At 34.1% G+C, this 27647-nt stretch overlaps 1 protein-coding gene and 1 long non-coding RNA gene across 12 annotated transcripts in view; one reads left to right on the forward strand and one right to left on the reverse strand.

The window, feature by feature from the left end:
* Window positions 1-27647, forward strand: part of Foxj3 (forkhead box J3) — a 126925-nt gene that overhangs the window by 55282 nt on the left and 43996 nt on the right. For 9 of the 11 annotated variants that reach the window (XM_063236180.1, XM_063236189.1, XM_063236188.1 and 6 more), the window contains one exon: window positions 7383-7457. The exons of the other annotated variants lie outside the window; for them this stretch is intronic. In XM_063236180.1, coding sequence (XP_063092250.1) covers window positions 7383-7457 — 75 coding nt within the window. The remainder of the gene's footprint in view (window positions 1-7382; window positions 7458-27647) is intronic. 11 annotated transcript variants of the gene reach the window in all.
* Window positions 1-27647, reverse strand: part of LOC134473026 (uncharacterized) — a 37434-nt gene that overhangs the window by 3149 nt on the left and 6638 nt on the right. The window contains exon 2 of the long non-coding RNA XR_010043113.1: window positions 714-869. This is a non-coding gene — a long non-coding RNA (uncharacterized LOC134473026). The remainder of the gene's footprint in view (window positions 1-713; window positions 870-27647) is intronic.

The raw sequence follows: 27647 nt of genomic DNA on the forward strand, positions 1-27647 counted from the left end.
TTTCTCCAGACATTGAGTGGGGCAGTCCACGTGCTTTCCTGGAAGAGCAAGTTTTAAAACTGTCTGACCCAGGAATGGGTTAGATTGACCTAAAGGAATTTCTAATAAAATCACTGCATGTCCTGGGGCATACACCATGACACCTCTTTCCATACCTTCTTAAAGGGAGCAAAACTAAGTTCTTTTAAGTGCTTTTATATGGAAGTACTCATTTTTAGCCAAGCACTTTTTTTTTTTTTTTTTTTAATGTGTAAGCACTCATTTTTGGAAACCTTTGACCACTAAAAAGGGAAACAATTACAGTGAGAGAAAGCCATATAGAGGGCAGAGTGTTAAAAGGAAAGTGAAACATTGAGCTGAAGTTATCAAATCAGTGCTTCAGTTTACCTCTTACCTAGCTCATCAAAGGAGATATTATCAGAAGGGACCTGAGGAAAAAGAGGATGGACTCATCCATTCCATAGGGGAGGTTGTAGGTTCACTGGCTTAGATCTTTCTACAGAACAGAATTGCAGATTGTGTCAGTGAAAGACATAGAAAGATGTATTAGGTAAAAAGAGAAGAATACACTTGGGAAGCAGTGTAGATGCTCATACATAGATTAAGGTGCTTTATGGTCTGGGCTGGAATGCAAAATATCTGTCAGGTTACTTAATGTGCTAGATCAGAATGCAGACTATTCATACATGTTGGCAGTTTAGAGACATACTGACCCTCTGTAGCTGATTCCTTGAAGATGGCAGTCTTTAGCATTTGTGAATCTGTAGTATGCGGGGAAACACAGGCTCACTTTCCAGGTAAAAAACACAGGCCTAATTTACAGTCTTATTATACTTCTAAGACCCTTAGAAATTCTTGGAGTAAGTTTCCTGAAAAAAGAGAGAAAGCATTGTAACCTTAGGTAACTTTATGTCCAGAGCTGCAGTTTTCTTAACATGTTCACAGTGGGGTCATAATTTGTATGTCTTGCTGGTAGGCCGCTCTGAACCACCAGTGGGACAGTCATTCATATACAACTAGTGGTTCAGACTGGCAGAAATGTGTTAATACAATTTTAAAATTACAATTTTTATTTTCTACTCTTCTAGTTTACCTCAGTTACTACTTTACTAGAGGCATTCTCTACTTCTCATATCTAAGAAAAGAAGTTAGGAACGAGGAAGTTGACAGCAATTCTGAAATTATGTTATGTGCCAGATAGGAAGGAACAAAATAGTATATATGGTAGATTTTGGGAATGAACCATGACACAGTGGGAGAATGATACAGGTAGGTACGTAGTGGTTAATTGTGTTGGAGATTAACTCAAGTTACAATAAAAATTAGTTAGAATGTTTTTAAAATTTAGATTCCTGGCTCACAGATACAGCGATTCTTTTTTTTTTCTTTTCTTCCATTAGTTACTTTGGTTGGATCCTAGGAGTCTGCATTAAATTACATCTGTGAAACTGCTTAGAGATTTTCAGGGCCAAGCATCATACAGCTTGACCGGAGCCATTTTTCTCCAGGTTAACCTGGATCATTCTGATCTTTATTCTGACTTATTTTCTTGGCATTGTTAGCAATAGAGATCATTCAGATTGTGAGGTTTGAAGTAACCTTGTAAATAAGTTCTTGATGTTTTTTTCAACAGATTTGTGATTACATATGAAAAACACTATTTTAGGTTCTGCATTGATAGGCAATGTCCTTGCCCCAGTGGAACCTATTTCTGCTTTGATAGGAAATACATTATGGAGGAGGAAGCAAATAATTACAGGTGTGTAAGAAATCCAGAGGATGATAAAGAAGTATGTTAGAGTACAATCAGACCTGATTATCACTATCAGAAAGGTCTTTCCAACATAAGTGATGCTTAAACTAAGAGCATATCAAAGCTGACTCAATTCGTTTAGCTAAAGGGGAAGAATAAAGTTGGCATCAGTAATCTCTGTAAGTGTAACAATTTAGGGAAACCTTAGAAGGTGAAAGAGAACATTTAAGGGAATAAATGTAGACAGTGAGGTAGAGTTAGAATTTTGGGTTTTTATTCTGAAATGCAGTAAGAAGTCATTGAAAGGTTTTAAGTGAGGTTCAGGTTTGCGTGGCAAAGACCTAACTTCCTACAGAGTAGAGAATGGTGGAAGGGGACAAAAGGATACAAAGGGACAACATTTAGAACGAAACTGTTACATTAATCATAGTAAGACTGGTTCCCTGGCTGAAATTGTAAATACAAGTATAAAATAGCTAGATCTCAGAGGTTATGAGATTTTGTGATAGATTTGTTGTAGATGCTAAGAAAGAGGGACTAGGAAAGGATGTCTCCATAGGCTTCCGATCGGAGCAATAATGTGAAGAGTATTTGTAAATGAAAAGGGAAAACTGAAGATCACTTTATAAAGGTTGAACATGTTTATGTTGAGAGATTCCTGGCCATGTGTGGTTGATAGTTGGAAATACCTATTAGGAAGTCAGGAGAAAGGTGTGGGTTAGTGATCTAGTTAGACTTAGGTGATATAGGTGGTCATTGAAGCTGTGGCTGTTGATGAGATTGACTAGACAACAAATACAGAAATGGAAAAAGGACATGGCAGGAACCTAAAATTTTCCAATATTTAACTTTTTGTAGAGGAGAAAGACCACGTGAAAATTTGTCTTCTAAGTCCACACTAAGCTTTTCACAAAATATTTCTTTCATCTGACCATCTGGATTTGTTTTTACCGCCCATCTTGAACTTCTGAGATAGGGAGGTTAATGACCGCTTACCTGATGGTTTTGCTTTTTACCTGTCTTCTTTTAGAGTTAAATTCAATATTTATGATTTTATTTCCTCTTCATGTCTATTTTAATAGTTACACTTCTTTGCAAACCTTTTAGGAATTGCTTTTTAGATTTACTGTATATGTGTCTTACTCTGTTCAGGCTACTATACCAAAAACCATAGAGTAAGTAGATTTCAAAAAATAGACATTTCTTGCTCACAGTCTTAGAGGGTAAAAACTCCAAGATCAAGACCTGGGAGATTTGCTGACTGAAAACTAATGTTGTGGTTATAGTGAAGTAAGGCCCTATTTCCTCATTCATAAATGGCTTATTGTAGTCTTACCTGATGGAAGACTCAAGTGAGCACCTAGGCTTCTTTTATAAACACTAATCCCTTTCATCAGGACAGCCATCATGACCCAGTCACCTTCCAAAGCCCCTACTTCCAAATATTGTCATGTTGGGAATTTGGTTTTAACTTGGGAATTTTGAGGGGTGCACATTCAGTCCATTGGAAGTTTTAACTTACTGCCCTCTAACTTCAAGTAGTATAAACCATTTTTGTACAGCGTAAGAACTTTATATAAATTGTTCTTCCAGTTGCTTTCACTCATCTTTTGTGGGTTACATTTTACTTTTTGTACATGGTAACCCTATAATTTATAATATTGCATGCTCATTTTCTATATATATCTTGTTCTGTGCTTTTCTCTGTGCCTGTATCTGTCTTCCTCTTTCTGGTGGTGGTAGAGATTAAAATGAAGGCCTTTGTAGTGAGCTGCATTTCCTTTTAAAAAGGATCTCTCTTAAATTGCCCAGCCTGAGCTCAGGCTTGTGAATTCCTCCTGTCTCAGCCTCTCAGTGCTGGGGTTACTGATGTAGGGATTACTACCATACTGGGTTATATTTGCCTGGATTTTATTTATTTATTTCTTAAAGCCATTACAGGCAACAAAAAATATTTTAAATTTACCTTCATGTCTGGTTTTCCTGGCACTATTTCATTTTATAGATCAAAGTTTCCGTTTGGTTTCATACTTAACAGCTGAAGAACTTACTTATATAATTATTAACCAGCTGATATTACAGGAAATTGTTTCAGCTTTGTGTGTATGTGTGTAGGACCTTAATTTGCTTTCATTTTTGAGAGATATTTTCGCTATACTGTAATTCACATTTTTTTTTTCTCTTTTGAGCATTTTAAGGTATCACTCCACTGTTTTCTGACTTGCAGTTTTGGAGGAGTTTACCGTAGTTCTTATCTTTATTCCTCTATGCATGATTTTTTTTGTCTCTAGCTACCTTTGAGATGTTTTCTTTATCTTGGGTTTTAGTATTTTATCTATAATGAATATAGGAGTGCAGTTTTTTTGTGGAGGGAGGTGGTGCTGTGGGTCAAACTCAAGGTCTCACATATGATAGGCAAGCCCTGTATCTGAGCTATACATCTTTCTGCTTAGTGTTTGGTGTTCTTTGAAAATTTTGCATGTGTGGGTTGAAATCTTGCATTCTTTTTGAAAAATTCTTGGCTGTTAACTTTTTCAGACTTTCATTCTAATTCTCTTTGCTTTCTTCTTCTGAAATGTTAATGTATTATTCCATAGTTGTCAGATGGTTTCTTGAAAACATTTTTTAAAAGTTTTATGCACGTGTATGCATTATGTTCTGATCTGTTTTCAAGTTCTCCAAGTCTTTCTTAGTTGTGTCCAGTTTACTGATGAGCATGTCTAAGGAATTCCAATATGTTTTTTAGATTTGGAGGCTGTTAGGAATTAAACCAAGATCTTGTGTATTTTAGGCAAGCACTGGCATATTGAGCTTCACCCCGAGCTGAAAATTACTAATAATCTTGCTTATATTTGTTTGTTTTTTACTAACATTGTTTTCCTTACAGTTTTCATATATCTGGAAATTCCCTTTCTCTTTGTGCAAAATACTGCCCCCACCCTTTTTCCTGCTGGATCCCTTAACATGTTAATCATATTAATGCTTTTTGTGTGATGGTCTGTAATACCTACGCCTGAGCTGTCTCTTGTTTGAATTTGTTGATTATCTCTGGACAGTGGAATTTCCTTTCTGTTCTGTGTCTTACTCTTAGAAATCAAAACCAGGGCTATGTGGGTATTAGGCAAGCACTCTGCCACTGAGCGAAATCAGCAATCATATCTGATACTTTTTGACCCAAGTAGCAGATAACATATGTAGCAAAATGATAGAGACTGAAGCTAATAACATTTGTACTTGTAAAAAGGACAAACATCTTTTTTTCTCAGTCCATTCATGTGGGAAGTTGAGTCAGTCTGTTCTTGAGCAAAATTTGGGTTTTGTTGGTGGTGACTTTGTCTTTAGTATACTACCAACTTTGTATTCCTCCAGTTATAGGTTCCTGTTACTTTGTGCTTGGTCTGAAGTCTAGGTACTGTAGAATTTTTTCATTTTTCCCTCTCTTTAGATTTAATTGTGTCTTCCCACCTTGCTGTAGATGAGAGTATCTCTCAATGCTTTTGCCCCTCTGTCAGTAACCTGCTGCTGTAAACTAGAACTAGGTTTTTGATAGGAGCAAGGGGTTTCTCTATTCTGTTGATACAGCCTCAGGCCCCTGAACTTGAGGGTCAGTCCGTGTCGTGCCCCCCCCCCCCCCAGCGTTTCTTTCCCTTAGTCCCGACTAGCCTTGTGTCTGTAGTTGCTTTTAGATGGGAGGTTCCTGTTCCATATCTGTCTGTAGCAGACCTCTGTTACAGAAAGTAAGGGGTCCTGGACTGAAGGTTGTTTTGTCTACCTCTGTGAGGGCTAAAAAAGATTTTGGTTTTGCCTTTTCTAGCACACCAACAACTCTTTACTTGTGTCCTGGGAAGGAGTTTCCTATCTTTCCCTAGAGACAGAAGTCTTTTGTTTCTATTCTTCCCCCAGAAGTAATGACTCTGCCAGAGTTTTATGGTTGAGAGATTTTGCTACCTCTACTTCAAATTTATGTAATTTTTTTTGTCTTTTTTTTTTTCCTTTGTAATAGTTTTGAAAGATTGGTGGGCTTTGTAGCTTCTTTACCCCTAGTCTCGTAGTGACAATCACCTCTTTCACTCCTATCACTAAGGGAGACTTTTTTGGTTCACTTAACATCAGTCTTTCTAACTGGTAATAAAGGCTTCATGCAGAACAATTGAGTAGAACTTCCCTTGTTCCTGGAGCTCTTGTTATCCCAAACTGATTTGGCTTTTAAAATTTGAGCTAATTTTTTTATTACCTGCTTAATGGTTGCCAATTTTTATGTTTATATTTTTGGGTTTGTTTTTTTTTTTTCCTTTTTTTCTGTGCTCTGCCCAAGGTAAGAAAGCTTGACTGTCCAGTTTCTCCTTGCATGGCCTTTTCCCTCTTAGGAATGTAGCTTGCTTGGCTGTCTTGCAACCTGAGCTCTCTGGTGTGCTCAAAAATAGGTACTCTTCCCCCTCTCTTTTTTTTTTTTTTTTTCTTTTTAAAGCTTACTCAGTATTTTCATGCTGTTTATATCTCAAGCAAAGAGACTTTCCATTTAAAAGTTTTAAATTGCTACTTTGGTAATAAGATGGTGCATTTATATTCTGTGTATAACTTTTCAAAGTTTTTAAATCCTAGAATTGCCCTTTTGAGAAAGAGATTTTACTACAGATATTCTTAGATTTCTGAATTTTATATTAAAAATAAAATTACCTCAAAGTTGCCATTGAAACAGTGGTAAATCACTTGAATCATCTTGCCACCAAATCCCCCACCCTTTGGGAACAAACAGAATTATTTGGGAGTAAACTTTGGAACCTATAATTGAGAAGATAAGGACTTTGAGTATTTTTTGTAAGAACTGAAGTTCCACGTTTTCATGAACAGATTTTCTATTTCATAGACTCTTTAGATTTCCAGAGACATTTTCCTGCCACCTGTTTATTCCTTTCTGATACATTTAGGATACTAGACCTTGCTTGTCCTCTGTTGCTAGTGTCTATCTGCCCCTACCCTCTCACCTGTCTCTATCTCCCCCCACTGCCGTGTATTTTCTTACAAATATAATAAGAACCTAACTGGCCTTTTTATTTTTTCTGGTGATGCTGGCGCTCAACCCAGGGTCTTGTGTGTGCTAGATAGATGCTCATCTACTGAATTATACCTTATCTGTTAACATTTTTAAAAACTGAAAAGGTGGTACACTTGTACCTTGTACCATTTGGACCTAGCAGGAAGTTTAAAAAAACAGCAACAAAAAAAGATAATAGTTATCACCTAAAATCCCACACAGAATAACTTCTAACATTTTGCATTCTGGTTTGTTTCTAAGAATAAATAAATTTAAAACTACAGTTAAATTCTTGGTATGTATACAATTTTGTATTTAGCATTTAATATTTAATATTACCTCACAGGCATCTCTCTGCCTTACAAAATGATCTTAAACTTTTACATTATTATGGAATCCACTAGAAATTACCTTTACTTGTTACCTTTGTAGTATTTGTAATTTGAAAGTCAGAAAAATTTAAAGCTTATTTTGAAAAGCTTATTCTATTTATAATTATATCACAAGGTATAGAAATACTTGTTTTTGATTCTGTTTTTAAAGATGGGTTTTTTGGATTCCATTGACCCAGTGGCTTTTCTCCTTTAATTTCAGAATTCCATACGTCATAATCTGTCACTCAACAAATGTTTCCTTAAAGTGCCTCGATCCAAGGATGACCCCGGAAAGGTAGGATTCATTTTCTTAAAACAAAGCAGTTGTATTTTCTATATGTCTCTGGTCATGTTTGAATCTTAAGAATTTGTCTAGTTGATCAGGAAGTTTTGTGAAATAGCACCCCTACCCTATCTCATTTAGTTGGTATGCTTCAAAGACCAACCAGTTAGGTAGAGCTTTCTTTTTAAGCATTAGGAAATTAGTTAGAGAGCTAGTGCTTTGTTATTGTTTATGCATTCTAATTCTAATGTGGTCTTTGATTGCTTTAAGTGTTGTGTATTGAATCAGTACAGTGTTTGAATTGCTTGTGAGGAACCACATAGATCTGTGTGTAATTTACAAAAGGAAAAGTATTCTAACTTTGAAATAAAGTTGTTTCTATGTTAATATTCTGTTTTCTTAGTGGCTGTGTTTTCTTCTTGATTCTGTTTATCTTCTGTCATCATCACAGTTTCAGCATTTTATCTACAGAGACATTTTTGTTTGCTTCAATAGCCATGTCAACTGTAATGTGGCCTTAAGTTTGTATAGTGGCTTAGTTTCTAAAGCTCAGAGTACTTGGTTGGACCATGTTTGGTTGATAATTTACCATGATAATTTACTAGATTACGATTTCAAGACAGGATAACTGTTGGCAAGATACCTTCTTGTTGGGGTGATTAGGCTTTTTCCTTGTCCCTGGAAGAATATTTCTAAAACAAAGATGTGTACTTTGTTATAAAATATCATCTTTTGTTTTTCTGATGTTACCATTCCAGCTGCAGTTTACTTTATTCAAGGCTCAGTGTGAGGAACATCTTGAAGTTTTTCAAACATAACTTTCATGTGGTCTTATTGCATCTTTTTCTGTATTTCTCTGGCCAAGTTCTTTTCTTTGAAAATTGGGTTACAACATTAGGTCTTTGAAGCTTTGTTTTTCCATACCTCAGTTGAGTTTGTTGTTCCCTTTTTTTGGTCTCTGTTTCTTTGTAGCCTTTTCATTGTTACAGTACCTCCTAACTTGTCTGTTTTTTTGGACTCCCTTGCTCCAATTTATAGTTACTTTCACACAGTAGTTGTCAATTTTAAGAATGTTAACTACAGTGATCATACAGTGTCTGCGTTCTCCAACTTTTAATTCTTCTTTGCCCTTAGGTTAAAGTCTAAACATATGAGGTTGTAGGGATAACATGTACTGTGCTCACTGTTTAGCCCCAGTCGCTTGCACAGTGGCTGGTAGCACTGAGGCATCCTGGTATGACTGTATTGGGGCCTCTACCAGACTGTTAACTTCCTGAGGTTATAGATGGAGAATTTTTCATTTCCGTGTTAAAGTACACTCCTGTGTAATACTTTATAGCACTTTGAGTGATCTGACCAATCAAATGGTTATCAAAACTGAGTAGATTATTAAAGTCTTATTTTTTTGCCTATATTTATAACTAAGATGTGACAGCAATTGGTGGCAAAATTCTTTTCCCTTTAATACTGACTTATTATCATGAATTAGAATTTTCTATATATCTTTCATTATAATTTTTTATAGTATATGTAAATCATATTGAAAAATATTTTATTAGAAATCTGAAGGCTAATTGGCTTTTATAAAGAATTAGTTTCAGTTTGATTTTTTAGAAAATTAAAGATAGTAGAAATGAAAAATTAATTCACATGAATCGTATTATATATTAAATTTTGTTCAATTGAAGATCCATTTTAAAAACTTATGCTGATAGGCTAATGTTCTTTAGTGAGAAGTTAAAGCTGTTCTAGTTAATGAAATAGTATGATGCAGTAATGCAGATGGGGAAAACATATTACTCTTTGAAGTTATTCTTTTGGAATAATGCTTATGCAACTGATTCTTATTGCAAGAGTAATGTGTAACTGAACAAAATACAGAAATGAATTGACCCCTCAGATTAAGCACTTGAACTTTTACCATTAGTGTCCAAAGTTAAAGTTGGACAACAACAACAACAACACATCGTTGTTCCCATTTATTTTGGTCACAAATGAATATCATTTGATCTTACGAAGAACACTTACAGAAATGGAGTCACTTTTATTTTTGGTCTCAAATGAAGTTTAAGCCATTGTTCTCATTGAATTTTGGTGAAAAGTAGATGTTACGAATATGATTTTACAAAATACATTTATCTGAGTTGAAAATCTTTTTTATGTCACAATGAGATTTTGTTCAAAAAGAAAGCAAAATTCCTTTGCTTTTAAAATGCTTTGAAAGCCTTACTTGTATCCCGTTTTATAAGAGTAAAGAAACTAATGCCAAAAGATAAGAAGTGAGTTAGATTTGTTGTGGAGTTAGAACTCAAGCGTAATAGCCAGACTGACTTGTTAGTCACAGAAACCCATTATAGATTGACTTATGGGGTATTTCAGGAGAAAATGAAGCTAGGTTCTTAAATTATATCATCACAAGTGTTTCTTTCCATTCTTGAGTTTTGCTGCCTTTTCTGATGGCTTTCTTATTAGCCTAGTTAATGGAACAGATGGCTATTTGCAGTTTCTGGTTTATGTTCTGTCAGTTTAAGTAACTGTAGGAAGAGTATATCTTTTGGTTTTCTTTTAGTGCCCCAGCTCATTTGGAATTACAGCAGAAGTCTTAGAATAAATGCCAAGAAAAAAATCTTGGTTTGTAGACTAATACTTTTTTCCAGTATACCAATCTTCTTTGAGAGAGAGGCCAAAATGTTAGTTAAGTTTTGGTACTTATGAATTGTTTTTTCTTTTTGTATTACAGTGTTTCCTGGCAGTTGAGGAGCTTTTCCAAAACCACCCTCACCACAGTGGGAGAAAACCATTGAGCCAAGGTGGGGTGGGAGTAGATTTTTGGTATGATTCTTGGGTATGGGGTGGACTTTAACTCCTTAGGATTTTGCTAGCTGTGATCCTGACCCCAATAGGTCCAAGAAAGTAGAACTAACTCATATAGCATCTTCTTCTATATATATTTTCATAGTATAGCTTCCTGTTCTTTGTATTACCAGAAAGGTACAAAGACTAGCATAGACTTGAAGTGTGTTGTTGAATTATAAAGGTTTTATATGACTACTTTTTTTCTTGCTCAATTCTTCATGTAAGAAATCCACGTCATAAAAGCCATTCAGGTGCCCTCTCATGTACATTGATGGTCTGAAAGCCATTCACCTCTGTTTCTTGAAATTTGCTTCAAATAACTACATTATTGTTGCCTTTAAAAAGAAATACAACCAGGTATAGTGGCACCCACCTGTAATCCCAGCATTTTGGAGGTTGAGGCAGAAGAGGACTGCTATGAATTTGAGGCCAGTGTCTGCGTAGTGAGTTCAGAGTTAGCCTGAACTATTAGTGAGACTCTGTCTTAAGAAACCAAACAATAAAATAAAATACATACATACATACAAGGAAAAAAAGTACAAAATAAAATTATATTTTTTCATTCATGATTTTTCTGCTTTTGTGGAGGTGTAGATTTCTTTATCCTCAGTTGTAACCCTTTTTTCCCTGCCTATCCTCCCATTTGTCTTCATTTTTAAAATTCTGTCTCTTACTATTTCTGTTTTCTTCATTTTTGCTGACATTTTGATCTAAACCTTTTTTGTCTTTTTATTGTGTAATGTATAATACTTCTTAATTATTTTGAAGATCAACATTTTGCTCACATTATGCAAGAGAATCAGTTAAACTTAAAGAAAAAACAGTTCTCTTTCTTTGCTTTCTAGCTTAATGTTTTTCAGCCTTCTTTTTCTTACTCCAGTTAGTGGAAATGATACTTTGACTTGTAAGGAACTAAAGGATCATAGGAAATAATTTCAACAATTGCATAAACAATTAATGACATACAGCTTCTAACAGAACTGAGAAAATTAGCTAAGAAGTTTAAGGCCAGCTATTAACTACAGTTAATTCAGGGTAAACAGAAGAGCTTTTTGTTTTGCTGGTGTTGGGAGAAAGGTCTTTATTACCTGGACAGGAGAAATTATAAAAGTTCAGTGACTGTAAAGATTGGGGTTTCTTGGTTTGTGGGGAAACAAATATTGTTAGAGAAATACCTTTCAAAATTTCCTACATATGGATGAAATTGTCAGCTTTCGTAGTTTTAATTTATGGTAAGAAACCAGTTTGAGCGCTGGGAAGAGAACATGACCAAGCTTGGCTGAGGGACCAATCAGAACAAAATTTGGATAGAATTAGGAATTAGAAAAATTAATATAACTTGGGGACCAAGAGTAAAGAAATGGATTTGGGCCAATGAGTGAATGTCAAGGCAAAGATGGGTTATGAGAATAAGATAAGTCATTAGACAAACCAGGGTTAAAAAGCCAAGAGTGAGCATAGATACTCACAAGATTTGAAAGATTGAATTAGGTAGAAATGGGGACTAGATCAGTGAGATAACTTTGCAGAAACAAAAGTGCTGTACCTGTACTAGAGCCCTGATGTTGTACTGCTGGCCAGAGCAGTTTAGTTGCAGCTGCTTTATATTTACATATGCAGCATTTTCTGTTCTAAGGCTGGAAAAGAACATTTTGTTGTTGTTGGCCTTTGTAGTTTCCTTTTAAAGATCTAAACTACTTTTAAAAAGTAATATTTAACTCAAATTAATTTTTAAAAATTACATATAATAAAACACTATATAATTTTAGTGTATAATTCTGACAGTTTTGGCAAACACACAGTACAACCATTACTGTGATCAAGGTTAGAATAGAACTCTTCATTGTCCTTTGGTAGTCATCCCTTACTGAAATTTCCCCAGACCCTGCAACTAGTGATGTTTTCTGATCTTATAATTTTACCTTTTGTAGAATGTCTGAAAATAGCACTCATGTAATAGGTGTTCTTTTGAGTCTGCCTTCTTTCTTTTAGTGTAATGCATTTGAGATTCAAATGCATGTTGTAGACATCAGTTAATTCCATTTTATGGTATATATTCCATTGTATAATTTACCATAGTTTAATCCCTATTTGAAGACCATATAGTTTGTTTCTAGTCGTAAGTTCATTTGACTGTCAAGTTCTTTTCTTTTAGGGTAAGATTCAATAATCAGTTTAACAAATATTAAAGCATAATACAAGTAATGTCATATTAAGTGGGATTGTGAGCAGATTATGATAAACATAGGTAAGGATCTGTGTCTTAGAAGTTCATTGTGATACAGCAAAACCTTATCTCCAATTTAAAAATTGTGAAAGGATTAGGTTAAGGTACTGTGATTTAAAAGCAAAATATGGCTGGTTATTAATTATTTAATAGGGCATATTTAACATTTAGAGAAGCCATTTATAGTCAGTATGCTATTTATATTTTAAAATCCATTAAGAGTAAATTCCCTAACTCTTTCTCTTAGGCAGTACTTAGCTACACTTGGTAATCAGTGTATTTATAAGTGATTAAAAATCTAGATTTGTTCAAAAAGGATTTTCTAGGAAGCTGAGTTGGCACTGGAATAGTTGTTCAGACACTCATGCAGCCAGTTAGCCAGAGTATCCTGTCTTTGACAGAGTACTTTGTTTGATCATTAATAGTCTGTTTTTGTGATTTGAATAGTGTGTGTTTAATCTCCTGCCCAAAGTAGAAGCCTGTCAGAATGAAAGACAGGTAACAGATATAACAAATACACATGAAGATTGAAGCTGAGATGTATAGTTATTTTATATATAGTACATGCAAATAAAAATAGCACTACAAATAGCTTTCTAAAATGTTGAGAAAAAAACAAGACAAACAAACCTTTGAAAATGGATTGCCAAATATAAACTTGGAGAAGGAGAGAAAAGATTAAGATGTAGCATGAATCCTTTTAAGTCACGGACAAAAATTCTGGTACCATGCCTGAAGCTCTTGAAATAGGTGTGCCTTAAGAGCTTAGAAACAGCGGAGGATATTCTATGCTTTTAATTTACTAGTGGAGGGTTAATTGAAGTATAACATTCATAGATTTAGTCTTTTAGGATGGTTAGCTACTTATGATAGAAATAGCTCTCCTCAGGAGTCAGAAGTTAGTGTTTGCCTCTTGGATTTATTGCAGATACGTTGTTTAAGCCTACTTTCAACCTGAGGTTTATTAAAAAGAAGCCATACATTATGTGATAAAGCTAAGGTACTTTGTATAGTCATAAAATTTCAACTAGAAGTAAAGTATCAGAAAAATGTCATGCATTTTATTTGAAGTAATAAATATTTTATAAGATAAAGCCATTTAAGTTTTTTATGTCTTCATTTTTTAATACATTTCCTATATTTAGATTACTTTAGGTTTCCTGACCGTAATGGACTTAGCTGTATTTGTTTGATATTTTCTAAATCAAAAACGTTGTCTAGTTTTCTGTGCCACTCTTATTCCCTTTAAAATTAATCTTGTAGGACTTTTTCCCTCATTACTGGGGATTGGACCCAGAGCCTTCATACTAGGCTACATCTCATATCTTTTTAAAATTTTATTTATTTTTATATCTTTAATTTTTTTTTCTTTTTTGTCTTTTTCCTTTTTATCGGTACCAGGGATCAAACTCACGACTGCCTGCTTGCAAGGCAGGTGCTTATGCCACTGAGCTAAATCCCCAGCCCCTTCTTTAATTTTTTTATGCATGCAAGTCTGATTTATTTTACTCATGGGTATAGTCTTTCATTGCATCCATTTACCTATAAAATGCTCAAGTTTATTATTTTTATAGCTGAGTAGTACTCCATTTTATAGAAATACCACATCTTTTTATCCATTCTTCTGTTGATGGGCCTTTGGATTGTTTCCAAGATCTAGCTATTAAAAAGTGAGCTACTATAAACATGGGTGCACATATATTGCTGAGGTATGATGTTTTCAATTCTTTTGGGAAGATATCTGGAAGGGGAATAGCTGGGTCAAATGGGACTGCCAATCCTAGTTTTTTGAGGAGCCTATATACTGATATTCAGAGTGGTTGCACCAGTCTGCATTCCTACCAACAGTGGAGAGGGGCTCTTTTTTCCTCACAGCCCCTCCAGCATTTGTTATTGATTGATTTCTTCATAATGACCATTCTTTTTTGGTTCTGGGAATCGAACTCGACCTTGTGGTTGTGAGGCAGGCACTTATGCTGCTGAGCTATGTCCGCAGCCCAGTAATAACTGTTCTTTCCAGTATGAGGTGGAATCTCAGCATTGTTTCAGTTGGCATCTCTCAAATGACCAGTGATGCTGAATATTTTCCATAAATTTATTTACTGTTTGTATGTCTTCATCTGAGAAGGGTGTATTGATTTCAGGTGCCCATTTCTGAATTGGGTCTTTAAATTTGGGAGGTCTGATTTTTTTTTTTTTTTTTTTTTTTTGGAGTTCTTTATATGTTCTCAGTAGTAATCCTTTGAGGAACAGCTAGCAAACTACTTCTTTTTTTTTTTTTTTTTTTTTTTTTTGCCACAGTGTGAGATGTCTGTTCACTCTGGTGATAGTTTCTCTTGCGGGGCAAAAGCTTTTTAGTAAGATAAGATCCCAGTTGTTGATTCTTTGTAATAGTTTCTTGTGCAATCGGTGTTTTATTTGTAAAGTCTTCACCTACACTAGTGTCTTCAAGAGTTTGCCTATTTTATCTCCCAGCAGACTTAATTTCCCGTTTTAATATTTAGATTTTGGTCCATTTTGAATTTAGTGCATAATGAAAGATATGGGTACAATTTTAATTTTTGGCATATGTAGAGCTAGTTTTTCCAGTACCATTTATAAAGAGGTTATCTTTCATCCAGTGAATGTGTTTGACATGTTTGTCAAAGATAAGGTGGCTGAGTATGTCTGGAGTTGTTTCTGCATCTTCTAATCTGTTCCATTGATCTTCAAGTCTGTTTTTTTTTTTTTTTTTTTTGCCAATACCAAGCTGTTTTTATCACAGTAGCTTTATAGTATAATTTCAAGTCAGTGATTGTGATGCTTCTTTTCTTTGTTGCCAAGAATTGCCTTTGCTATTCTAGATCTCTTCTGGTTCCAGATGAATTTTAGAGTTGTTTTCTCTAATTTTGTGAGATATGTTATTGGAATTTTGATTGGAATTGCATTAAATCTGTATAACAGTTTTGAAAGTATCCTTTTTTCAGAGTACTGTAGTTTTTGATGTAGAGCTTTTTTTTTTTTTCCCGTCCTTTGTTAGATTGATTCCCAGCTGTTTCATTTTTTTGGGTCCAGACTAAACAATTTAACAGCTTAGTGAGATCTTGTAGCTGAAAAGAGATCTCTGTTCATTTCTCCTTTCGCCATCCAGCACTCTTTCTTTGTTCCAATAAAGAAATGACATCTGGCTTAGAAATGGAAAGACTCAGTGCAATTAGATGGTCATAGTTCTCCAGCATTACACATATAGCATTACACGTGAGCAGGCTGGAGCCATTTCCCCTCCTCCTAGGAGAAGTCTGTGGCCACATCTCTGTAGGTCACTGATCTCTGAGCCATGGCAGGAAAAAGAATTTTTATTTTTAGTGAGACAGAGTCTCACTATAATGTATACTAAATTGCCCATACTGCACCTGGACTTGTAGTCCTTCTGCCTCAGGCTTCTGGACTTCTGGGATTTACAGGTATTTGCCACCATGCCCAACTTGTTTTACGATATATTAAAGTTTACAGCTCATTCATTTTTGGACAATATAGTCAAAGTTGTAGAATTCTGAATATATGATCTTAAAGATTTTATAAAGGAAGTATTACTCTCTCTCAGGTTTTTAGCACTGTACCAGAGTTGTTAAGAATTAATAATGCTTACATTATTGTATGTTGCTTTATTAATAATGTATACATTTATATACTGCTTCATAGATTTCAGAGCCCTTTTACATGCATTATTATGATCTTCAAATGAAGCCTGTGGTCAAACTCTGATTTTAAATAATAATCCTTGAGTTCATAGTAGATTTTCAGTAATTCATATAAACTTGATACAATGGAATTTTCAGAAATAGAATCTCTTAGAATATACTTAAGTATGTGTTCTTTTTCCGCTCTGCACAATGTCTGTGATGCTGTTTTGTAGATCAGTTGTTTTTTTAGTGTTCTGTTGTATGAATATATCACAGTTTTGTTTATCTGTTGTTAGACATTTGGGATAGGGAGAGACTAGCAGAAAATTCTTGTGCACATATTCTGTGGACATACGCTTTCAGTTCTCTTGAATAATAGAATTGCTTAGCCAGAAGGTGTGTGGAAGATTCAGTTTATAAGAAACCACATATCCTTTTTGCAAAATGGTTGCATTATTTTACATTCTTAACAGCAGTGTATTTAAAGAATGTCTGTTATAAACAGTAGTTGCTATTTATTTAGCTACTAGGAATCGAAGTCATGACCTCGTGCTTGCCAGGCAGGTACTTATGCCACTGAGCTATATCTCCAGCCCTGGGTCTTGCTTTTTCAGTTGCCTAATATTCTGTCTCAGTTATTAGAGTGCTTAGACTCTATGGTTAACATAATTATTATTATAGTAGGTGTTTGTTTTTCTTTTGTTCCTGTGTTGTTTCATTTCTGAAACTTTTGGGGCTAATCAAATAGTTTATAATATTCTTTATTTCTTTTGTTGACTTTTTGACTGTGTTCTCTTTATTTTTTAATAGCCACTATAGAGCTTAACAGTATGTACCATTTACTTAGTGCAGTCTATTTGGAGATGATATGCTGCCTTCTGTTACACCACGTCTATCATTTTTTACTTGCTGTTCATTTATACTAACTATAGTAACCGCACAACAGTATATTTCCATTTATTCTTTTTCTTTCTGATGTTCTTATGTGCTTATTTCATAAATCTTATCTTAGGTAGTTATTTAAAAATTTATTTGCTCCTATGTTTTCCCCTCCTTTTCTTTTAAGGTATCCAATATGATAACACGTTTGACATTGTTTCACAAGTTCCTGACACTTTATCTTCATTTTTTTCATTCTTTTATTCCTCAGATTAGCTAATTTCTGTTGATCTGTCTTTAAGATTTCTGATACTTTGATGCTATCCAATGTATTGGTAAGCAAATCCAGTGAACTTCTAAATTTCAGTTCCTAGATATTTTAATTCTAGAATATCTAGTTACTATTTTCTGTGTGTATGATCATTGATAAATAGTGAAATATATTCAACCAGTTGTTTTGATACTATAGCATTAGAATTTCTGTGTTGTCCTTGACTAGTTTAGACATAAGACAGACCCAGAAGACTCAGCTTTGCCATAGGTTTTTATTATAAGAAGATACTAAATACTGTCCTTGTGATGAGTAAGGAGGTATGTCAGCTTTAGTGGCTTTGCAGTCCATCTGTGAGGTTTGTGGAGCACACATCTAGCATGTCACAGTGCATCACAGAGGCACGTCCTAGGGGTTCATGTCTGGTCCCTCACTTTTTCCCTAGCACTGTTCCCCTGCTTTGCTTTCTGGTCACCATGAGCCAAGCAGCTTTGTTCTACTATACCACTCTGCCATAATGTTTCTGCCTTGGAGCCAGCTGGCCATCCACAGAATGCAATTCAACAGCCAAGTTGAACATCTCCTCCTTTAAGTTGTGGATGTTGACTATTGTGTCCAGCAACATGAAAGTTAATACAGTCATGATGTATGTAGTGCAGTGAAGGCAAACCTGTCAGAGCTTTTGATGATAAAACAGCTCTCTGCAGCAGTAATGCCACCACTGATGCAGTGTTTGGGACTCTCGTGATCCTAATTCAGTCTTTCATCTGGACTTATATCCTCAATATTTGATACCCTGGATTTTTATATGGAAACAGTAATAAAAGAGATGAGTTTCTTGGGTTTTGTTGTTGTTTAGTTTGATAAGTAACCTCAGATCACTATCTCACTTCCAACTGGTCCCTTTCCTTGAGTCTCTCTATACTTTTTCTTCTTTTACGTTAGTGCCTTAAAGTATGGCTTACAAATGAAAACACATGTCTTTTCTTGCACATTTTCAGTACCATCCTCCAGCTTTATGCCCCTAAACTTCATAATATCCTTTACTAGATATTTTATATTTGTGAACACTTTATATCTTCGTATTTGTCCATATTCTTCATTGTATGTGGAAATAGTCTTCCTTTCTGTGCTGCTAATTCTTTTATGCTCAGTTCAAATAGCAGTGTCATCCTAAAAAGAGGTAACTTCCTCTTTCCCTTCCTACCTTTTTAAAAGAAATTGCTCTGTTCTTTTTTACTTCCATGGTTCTTTGAGCATTTTGGTATTATAGCCACTGAATGCTGTAGTTTGTGTATGTTGATGTATTTCACTCAGGTGTGAGATTTTTGTTGACCAGGATTGAGTTTGGTGCACAGCAGTCTCATACATACCTGCTTAATCAATGTTTATTACAGCATATTTATCTTTTCCTAATAGAATATTTAGTTTTAAAATTTCTTAAACTTTTTTAGTTTATTTTCTTGTTATTGTAAATAAGGGCTAGTTCTTTACATACGCTTTGCTTCTTTTTCACTCAGAACTTTCAGGACCGCTTATTTACATTTTGACATTGGTTCACATTTACTTTGAATTTGGGAAGAATTCTTATTCTTCAAGTGAGTGAATTTTGTCTTTTACTGACATTATTAACTATTTTAGAACTATTCCAAGGACTTACAGGGTCCAGAGGAAAACCAGGAATCAGCCAGAAATGAGACTTTAATTTGTTCTTGGTATCACTGACTTTGTGGAGGTGACTTGCTTGCATTGTGTATAACCTGCATTAGATTAGAAGTCCTTGATTCCTTTCATCCTTAATTAAAAAGGTACTTTTTACTGAAATATAACTTGTAAACCATAAACTTTACTTTTTTTATTTAAAAGTATGTAGTTTAGTAGCTTTAATGTATTTGTAAAGTTTACAGCCATTACCACTGCCTAATTCAAAGATGTTTTTACTTCACCTTCCCTCTTTCTCCCTCAAACACCAAACAACTATTAATTTTTTTTGTTGTTATAAAATTCCCTATTTTGGATATTTCACATAAAATAATTATACAATATGTGGCCTTTTGTGGGTGACTTCTTTCACCTAGCATGAAGTTTTCCAACTGAGGTCTATTTTAGCATATAATGGTGCTTCACAGTTGCTGGCTGTTTACTTTGTTTCCACTTTTGGCTGTCATGCAAAATGCTGCTTCAAGCATTTGTGTATAGTGTGGGCATGTTTTTCAGAGTATATTTTCATTTGGAGTTGCTGGGTCATTTAATCTTTGGGTGAGTTTTCAGTTTCCTTTTGGTTGCTTATGCTTTTAATATCTTATTTAAGAAAACATTTCTTAATCTAAGACCACAAACATTTCCATTTATTCTAAAAGCTTTTACAGCTTTGATTCATTTTTAATTAACTTTTATATATGATGTTAGTTAGGGAATCTAGTTTCATTATTTTGCATATGGATATTTAGTTTTAGTTTTCCTTGTCTTCTACTGTTTCCCCATTGCATGTCTTGGTAGTCCGTGGAAAATCAGTTGATCATAAATGTATAGCTTTGGTGCTAGATTCATGGGTCAGATCAGTTCCATTGACTGTATGTCTATTGCTGTGCCAATATCTCATTGTCTTGGCTATAACTATATATTAAGTTTTGAAGTTGGGAAGTATGATTTTTCAACTTGGTCCCTCTCTTTCAAGCTTGTTTTGTCTATTCTGACCCCCTTGCTCTTAGATATGTTGTCAATATTTGCAGAACAGCCACCTGGAGTTTTGATAGGGATTGCGTTAAGTCTGTAAATCAGTTTGGGAAGTGTTCTCGTTTTAAGATTAATTTTAAAAGACAGTGAACCTAGATAGGATGGAGTGGGCTGTCTTTCACTCTGTTTCAAGTGAAGAATTAAAAATCTGAATATCTATAAAAAAAGACTTCCGGTATATATAAATTCATGTAGCACTGCCAGGCATGGTGACACACGCCTTTAATCCCAGAAGTCAGGAGGCTGAGGCGGAAGGATCATTGCGAGTTTGAGACAAGTCTGGGCTACAAAGTAAGCTCAAGGCCAGTCTGAACTGCACAGTGAGACCCTGTCTCAAAAAATGAAAGAAAGAAAGTAGTACTATATACTGTGAATATTTTAGATAAGCCATTTATTGGAATTAAATTTAGACATTTATTGTTACAGCTTTACACTAGGTACAGTATTGCACTTAGCTCTGGGAGTAATAAGGTAAATAAGATGTCACAGCCATTAAAATTTTTGGTCTAATGGAAGAATCAGATTTACAAATTGAAAAGTTCAGTGTAGTATAGTAGGTTCAAAGATCCAGATTTCTTATAAGTCCTTAGCCTGTTCTTCATTGTGTGAAAACTTTGCTGTATTAAAAATGATTATTAAGTGTTTATTAGTACTACCTGTTTCAATGTTTAATTGTAATGGCTTATAGAGTTAAAAATAAAGGCTTTAAAACTTTAAACTGAATTGTTGAGTATCAGTGATAAAATTTTAATGTATTTTTAGGATTTGTGATATAATGAATTTTAAAAACTTAGAAACAGTATGTGACCTAAAATATTACAGGGAATAAATAGCATTAAAATAAAAAGCAAAAAAATTTTGTTACTCTTTAGTTCTCTGAACTCACCTCTTAACGTTTCCTTTTTTGCCCAAATGAACAATTTCCTTAATGTCTTGCTTGCTCTCTGATGTTTATGACTTCAGCACCATAGTTCTTTAACCCTTAGGGTGTGCTTGGTTCCATTTGGCAGGTATGGTTAACATGTAAGTAGCTTTTCAGAATAAAAATTTTAAAGGCACATACCAGAACATTTCAGGATTAAAGGGATATGTAATCTGTGATATAGTAAATTCATATATTTCCATGATAGTATTAGAAAATTTAAGTAAAAAGAGGTATAAATGACTTTGAGATATTTGCAAAAACCTATTACTGTGTTAGGCAATAAACTGATTTTCAGATATTGATACTGCTACTGTAGTTTATTCTTTACATTCCTAAGAGAAGGAGCTGAGTTTAAGCATTTTTTCCTTTTATCTAAGTTAATGGAGCTACTGAGTGTTCAGCTATTTTATCATCCAAATATAAGATCTTCATTAACACAGTATTTTCTGACTGCAGCCTGTGTTATTCCATTAGTAGAAATTTACGAAATGATGTTTTTTATCTTTGATGTTTATACACCAAAATATATTTGATGTGATGCATAAATGGACAAACGTTGAAATAATGGCATATATACAAAAGTGCTTGCAAGACACTGTACAGAAATGAAAAGGTAGTTAGGTTCATCATTCTACTTGGTATTTATAAATCTAAATATAACTTTTTTTTCAGTTTTGGAGCCAAAGACAGCTTCTCAAAATTGAACCATCAAAAATTTTAGAAGTATTACATTTTGAAAATTTAAATATAAGAAGAAACAGAACAGTAGTCTAGATTATTATTAGAAATGTATTTGAAATCTGGTTTCAAGTATTGCCTTTTTTTTCCCCTGTGGTACCAGGGATCAAACTCATTAGCTCGCACTTGCCAGGCAGGCACTTATGCCACTGAGCTAAATCCCTAGACCCTTTTGATAGTAAAATATAAGAAAAAGAACCAGAGGTAATAGTAAAGTGGAATATTTTGAAATTTGGAATCACTATTACAAAATAGGCAAGTTTGTTTTAGTTTCGTGCATAACAGTTGATAAGCAGTTAATTACATTAAAAATGTATACTATTTATATATTCAGGAAAATTTAAATATATAAAGTATAATATATAGAGCTGAGTGAGGCAGTGCATACTTGTAATCCCCACTGTTTGAAATGTTGAGACAAGAGGGAATGCAAGTTTGAGGCATTCACTAAGTGGGCCACTTAGTGAAACCATGTTTGTAAAGAAAAATGTGAAAAACTGGTATTTAGTTCAGTGACAGGCCCTGGATCAACTCTTGAGCAATTCCAAATACATGTATGTACACATACAAATAAAAAGAGTCTGTGGAAACAGATGCTAAATAGTGATAAGTAGTTTTTCTGGGACATACTTAAGAATTAATGCTCATGAAAATTATATAAAATAAGTAGATCAAAGATTTGATAATTCATCTAAGATCATCTGACCAGATCTTGGATTTGGATCTAGTCTGTGTTTAACAGAGGACCTCTTTATTATGCTAAATGACTGTCTAAATATTGAAATATATTTTTGGAATTCAAAACAATGCATTACTCAGGGACCACTTCATGGAACACTTGGCTTAGGAAGGGTAAGAAGAGGATTTCAGTATAACTCAGGTAAAAGTTGAAATTATCCAAGCTCCTAAATCATGTGGAATAAGTGGTCTTAACTTAGGACACAGACATTTAAATACAGCATTATAAATATTTTAAATGGTTCAGGAGTACATATGTGAGGCCCTGAGTTCAGTCCCCAGTACTCCCTCCCAAATTCATTGTTAAAATATATTCAGGTAATTAATAACAGATAATTTCAGTAGACAGATGCAAAAAGAGAGCTGAGAAGTATAGTAATTACATGAAAAATTCAGTAAATGGCATAGTGGAGAGCAGAAAAAACAGGAATATAAAAGGTTTTATAATGGGTATGTGTTCAAAAGCAGAGGAGAGCTTCAAACATGCATGAGATATCATTCAAAAACTCAGAACTAAAAAGAGAAATGAGCACTTAATGAGTACCTAAAATTGTAATCTATCTCTTGGCAAATAATAGAATAGTTAGAGTAAAAAGAAAGACCTAAACACTGTAACTATCAAGTGCATTCTTTTTAGTGCACAGAATATGTTCAACAAGGTAGACAATACACCAAACAAGATTTAGAACGCTTTTAAGTTGTGCAGCCTTAAAGTTTTCCATCAGAATTAAATTAAAAATCAGTAGCAAAAAGAAATTTAGAAACCTCTATATATCTGGATCTAAGGAGAAATTATAAAAGACACTCTGAAGTATTTTGTACTGGATGATGAGAGCAGAGCATATGAAAATTTACGAGCCACACTAAAGTAGTGTTTTAGAAGGAAGTGTATAGCTTTATGTACTTTTACGAGAACAATAAGGATCTGAAGTTAGTACTTAAGCATATAACGTAAGAAGTTAGAAAAAGTAAGAACAAATTAAGTCCATAGTGAGTAGACTGAAGGAAATAATAAAACTTAAGTGATGGCTTAGTGAAGTAGAAAATGAACAACAAAAAAGGCAGTAAAATGGGAAGCTGAAATTTTAAAGGAAAAAACAGTCTCAATCCTACTCATACACGTGTAGAGAAGGAGCAATTTCCATTCATTTCATAAAGTTTAAGCATTATCTGTAATACTGAAATCAGGTAAAGAAGTGACAAGAAAGCCATAGTTCAGTATTTTTCATCAATACAGACTCCTAAATTCTTAACAAAAAAACTAGCCAATTAAATAAGTACTGTGAAAACAATGAGGATAAAATTAATCAGCAAGTGGGGTGTCTCAGTATTGCAGTGCAGGTTAAAAATTTTAAAACTAGTTGATACAACTTACCATGTGAGTAAATAAAAAGCAGTCTACAATCTCAACTATAGAAAGAAATACTAAACAAAATTTAATGAGTAGCAAACTTAGAATAAAAGTTTTCTCAAAGGCATCTGTGAAAAATGTAGTTTATATCATACTTAGTGATAGTTTAATGTTTTCTCTCCGAGGTTAACAGCAAAGCAAGAAAGTTTACATCAAGCACTTTTATTAACATTCTATTAATGGTCCTATCCAATGGAGTAATGCAAGAAAAAGAAGTAAAATGCATTCAAGTTTCAAAAAGTGAAATTCTTATTTGCAAATAACATTATTGCATATATAGAAAGTCCCAGACAATCTTTGGAAAAGACACTAATAAGTGAGCTTAGCAAGGTCACAAAATATAATGTCAATGCAAGTTTTTTCATATTAGTAAGGAACAACTGGAAAATGAGCAAAAGCACTTATTTCAGAGGGATCCAAAATAATGGAACACTTCAGGGATACATTGTAGTAAAATAAATCTAGACTTGATCACTGAAAACTAAAGTATCAACAAGGAAATAAAGAAGAGCTAAACAAATAGAGATAAAATGTTTGTAGCACAAAAGACTCACTGTTGATAGATGTCAGTCCTCCCTAAATTGATTTAAACAGTTAATGTTCATCACATTTAAAAAGTTATAACAGGCTTATTTTTTTGGACTTACTCAAAATATATAAAAAATTCTTACAACACGAATAACCAAAAGTCCTTTTAAAACACGACAAAAGATACTTTCTGAAAAGTTGATATATGATTGGCAAGTACATGCAAATTGTTATTCGTTAGGGAAATAACATGAACGCCACTGAGACATAACTAAAGATCCCTAGGATGGCTGTAATTCAAAAGACAAAATAGTGCTGGCAAGGATGGGGCAGCTGAACCTCTCATACATTGCCAATGAGGACAAGAAACAGTCTTCGGTCTTACGAAATTTCAGAGAGAGTAGATCACCAGTTGTGTGGAATCAAGGTAAGAGGCAATAAAGGAGAAATTACTTGCTGAGCCATGTAAAGGAGCTTTTTAGAGTGATGTAGGACACTACGTATTTTGATTTGGGTAAGGACTTGTTCAGTTATATGCTTAAAATAGGTGTATTGCAAGGTTTTGTGAGTATGTCAGGAATAGTAATAGTCTTGTGAACAGCTTTTTTTTCCTGTCAGTGCTCTTTCTGACAAGACCCAGCCAATAATATTTTGTGTAGAAAAACAGACATGGTTTTTTTTTGTAGTTTCATTGAAGTGTTTAATAACAAGTGTAACATGTGGACAGTGAATAGTTTTCCCATATTTATACATAGCACCAACCAAAACTAAACAGTGGAATTTATCATTTCCACAAACAATGTTGAGTGTTTTGGTATTTTTTTATTGTCAATTTTTATAACAATTGAGCCTAAGAATTTTTTGTACTTTGTAGAAACTAGTTTATATGTCATGAATGTAATTATCACATTCGTTTAAGAAGTAGCATATATTAAAAGTGTTTTCTCTTGTAATGATTTCTATCGCATCTACATTTTTATGTGGTTCTTAACAAATTTGTATCATATACAGTAGCTTCATCAATTGAAACGTAGTGACCATTTGAAAAGTACCATACAGGAATACACCAGCAGTGACCAGGAGATGAAATCAGTCACTACCAACATGAAAGACCTGAGAAGGCCTGGCATTATAGCTTGTACGTTGATATTCTTGCAGTTCATTAAACATTTTTCCTTCTTATTATACTTGTTTTGTGTCCTACATTATGCCTGACACTGTGAATACAAAAATGAATATAGTAATTCCTACCCTTTAGGAACTCAGCCCAAAAAGGGCAGACTAACATACAAACAAAATTGTAACTACAATCAGTGATATAAACGTATAAAAAGTAGGAAATGTTGTTAGAAAGAGTGAGACAGACCCATAAAACTCTTAAATGCAGGATAATAGAAGTAGGAGCTAAGAATCAAGACTTTCAAATGTGTGAAAAGTTTGGAAATGTTGCAGAGGGAAAGAATGATGAATTCTTAAATATGGCAGAAAGATCAGTGAAAGATTCCTTTAAACAATAACTGAAGATAAATTATTAAGGTAGGATATGCAGTTATCAGTGGTAGAGTGGATTTTACAGTGAGATTAGTATGTAGCAGGCTCAGATACATGAAACATGGTATGTTCAAGAAACTATAAGCCTATTTATGTTAGGCTAAAGTTTGAGGCTTGAGAGATGAGCGCTATATTTCCCTTCATTGTTACATGTATGAAAAAATAGTCTAGTAAGATAAATGGAATAATAGAGTTAAAGATTATATTTGAGTACTATCACTGCAATAAATTGTAAATATAGGGTATACGCTTTATTCATATTTCAGAAATGTGTATCTCTTCCGCTTTTCTTTCCTTTACTACATATGCGCATGCGTGCATGTGTATGTGTGTGTGTGTGTGTGTGTGTGTGTGTGTGTGTGTACATGTATCCTATGTGTATGTTTATATAGAAAGACAGGATAATTGAAGTAGGAGCTAAGAATCAAGACCTTGTTTCTGGTGCTGGCTCTCATCTTTCTTGAGCCAAGTACTTCATTTTTCTGAGCTTTGTTTTCCCTGTTTGTATACTGTATGCAAACTCTATGATCCATGTTTTTTAAAAAATATTTTTGGAGGGAGTCATAGTAGCTAAGTACCTGGAATACAATAGGTGCTCAATGCATACTTTTGGGAAAAAAAAAGGTAAGTTGTATCAAAGAGAGACTATCTAGTTAAAATAAGTTGTGACAAAGTATAAGCAATAGAACATTTATGTATAGATTCTTGCTTCTCGGGATGTCCTTAGTATTTACAATATGTTCAGGCAGTTTGCCTTTATAAATTATTTCACCTACCATTTAGATTTGTGAGGTCTGATGGTGTAGAAACTACAGTGTACACTGTACATAAAATACTTGTAGATTTGAAAATGGAAATAAATTTTCCTCCTTAAAAAGAATGTCATATGACAAAAACATATGTATTCAATTGACAGTGTTTATTAAAATGTATTCAGTTGATTTCTTTTAATCTGGCTATGGCAGAAGTGCTTGGAGTTCAGGTTTTTGGCTCATGATTTTTAAAATTAGTACATATTATACAGAATAATAGGTTTTATTTTGGCATATTTTATATGCATATAACATACTTTAAATCATTTTCACATCCCAGTCACCATTTTTCTTTCCTCCTTCCTCTTCTCTAATTCCCTTCCCTTCCTGCCTCCTACTTGTTTGTCTCTTTTTCTGTGTCTGTCTATCTGTCTCTCTCTCTTTTTCACACACACACACACGCTCCATATATGAGAGAAAGCATAAGATAGTTGAGGTTGGCTTATTTCCCTTAAATAGATGTTCTCTAATTCTGTTCATTTTCTTGCAGAAAGCATTATTTCATCCTTTGTGGTGGAATAATACTCTATATTATGTGCATATATATAACACATTTTCTTTATTGTTTCTTCAATTGATGGGCAACTAGAGTATTTCCATGGGTTAGCCATTATGAATTGTACCATAATGTCTTGTTACTTTTCCCTCATTGTTGGGACAAAACACCCAACACCCAAAATGAAGGAAGGAAGGAAGGAAGGAAGGAAGGAAGGAAGGAAGGAAAGGTTTATTTAGCTGTTGTGGAGTTTTCAGTCCATTATCAACTGACTCCAAGACAGGGTGACTTGGCACTGGGGCAGCACTTCAAGGCAGCAGCCAGAGCAAAAGGGGAGAATCAAGCCTCTTTCTTTATATTGTACACAGGCCA

This window comes from Cavia porcellus, unplaced genomic scaffold (genome assembly GCF_034190915.1).
Source record: "Cavia porcellus strain 051 isolate PalLab524CR breed Dunkin Hartley unplaced genomic scaffold, mCavPor4.1 scaffold_25, whole genome shotgun sequence".
Lineage (NCBI taxonomy): Eukaryota > Metazoa > Chordata > Mammalia > Rodentia > Caviidae > Cavia > Cavia porcellus.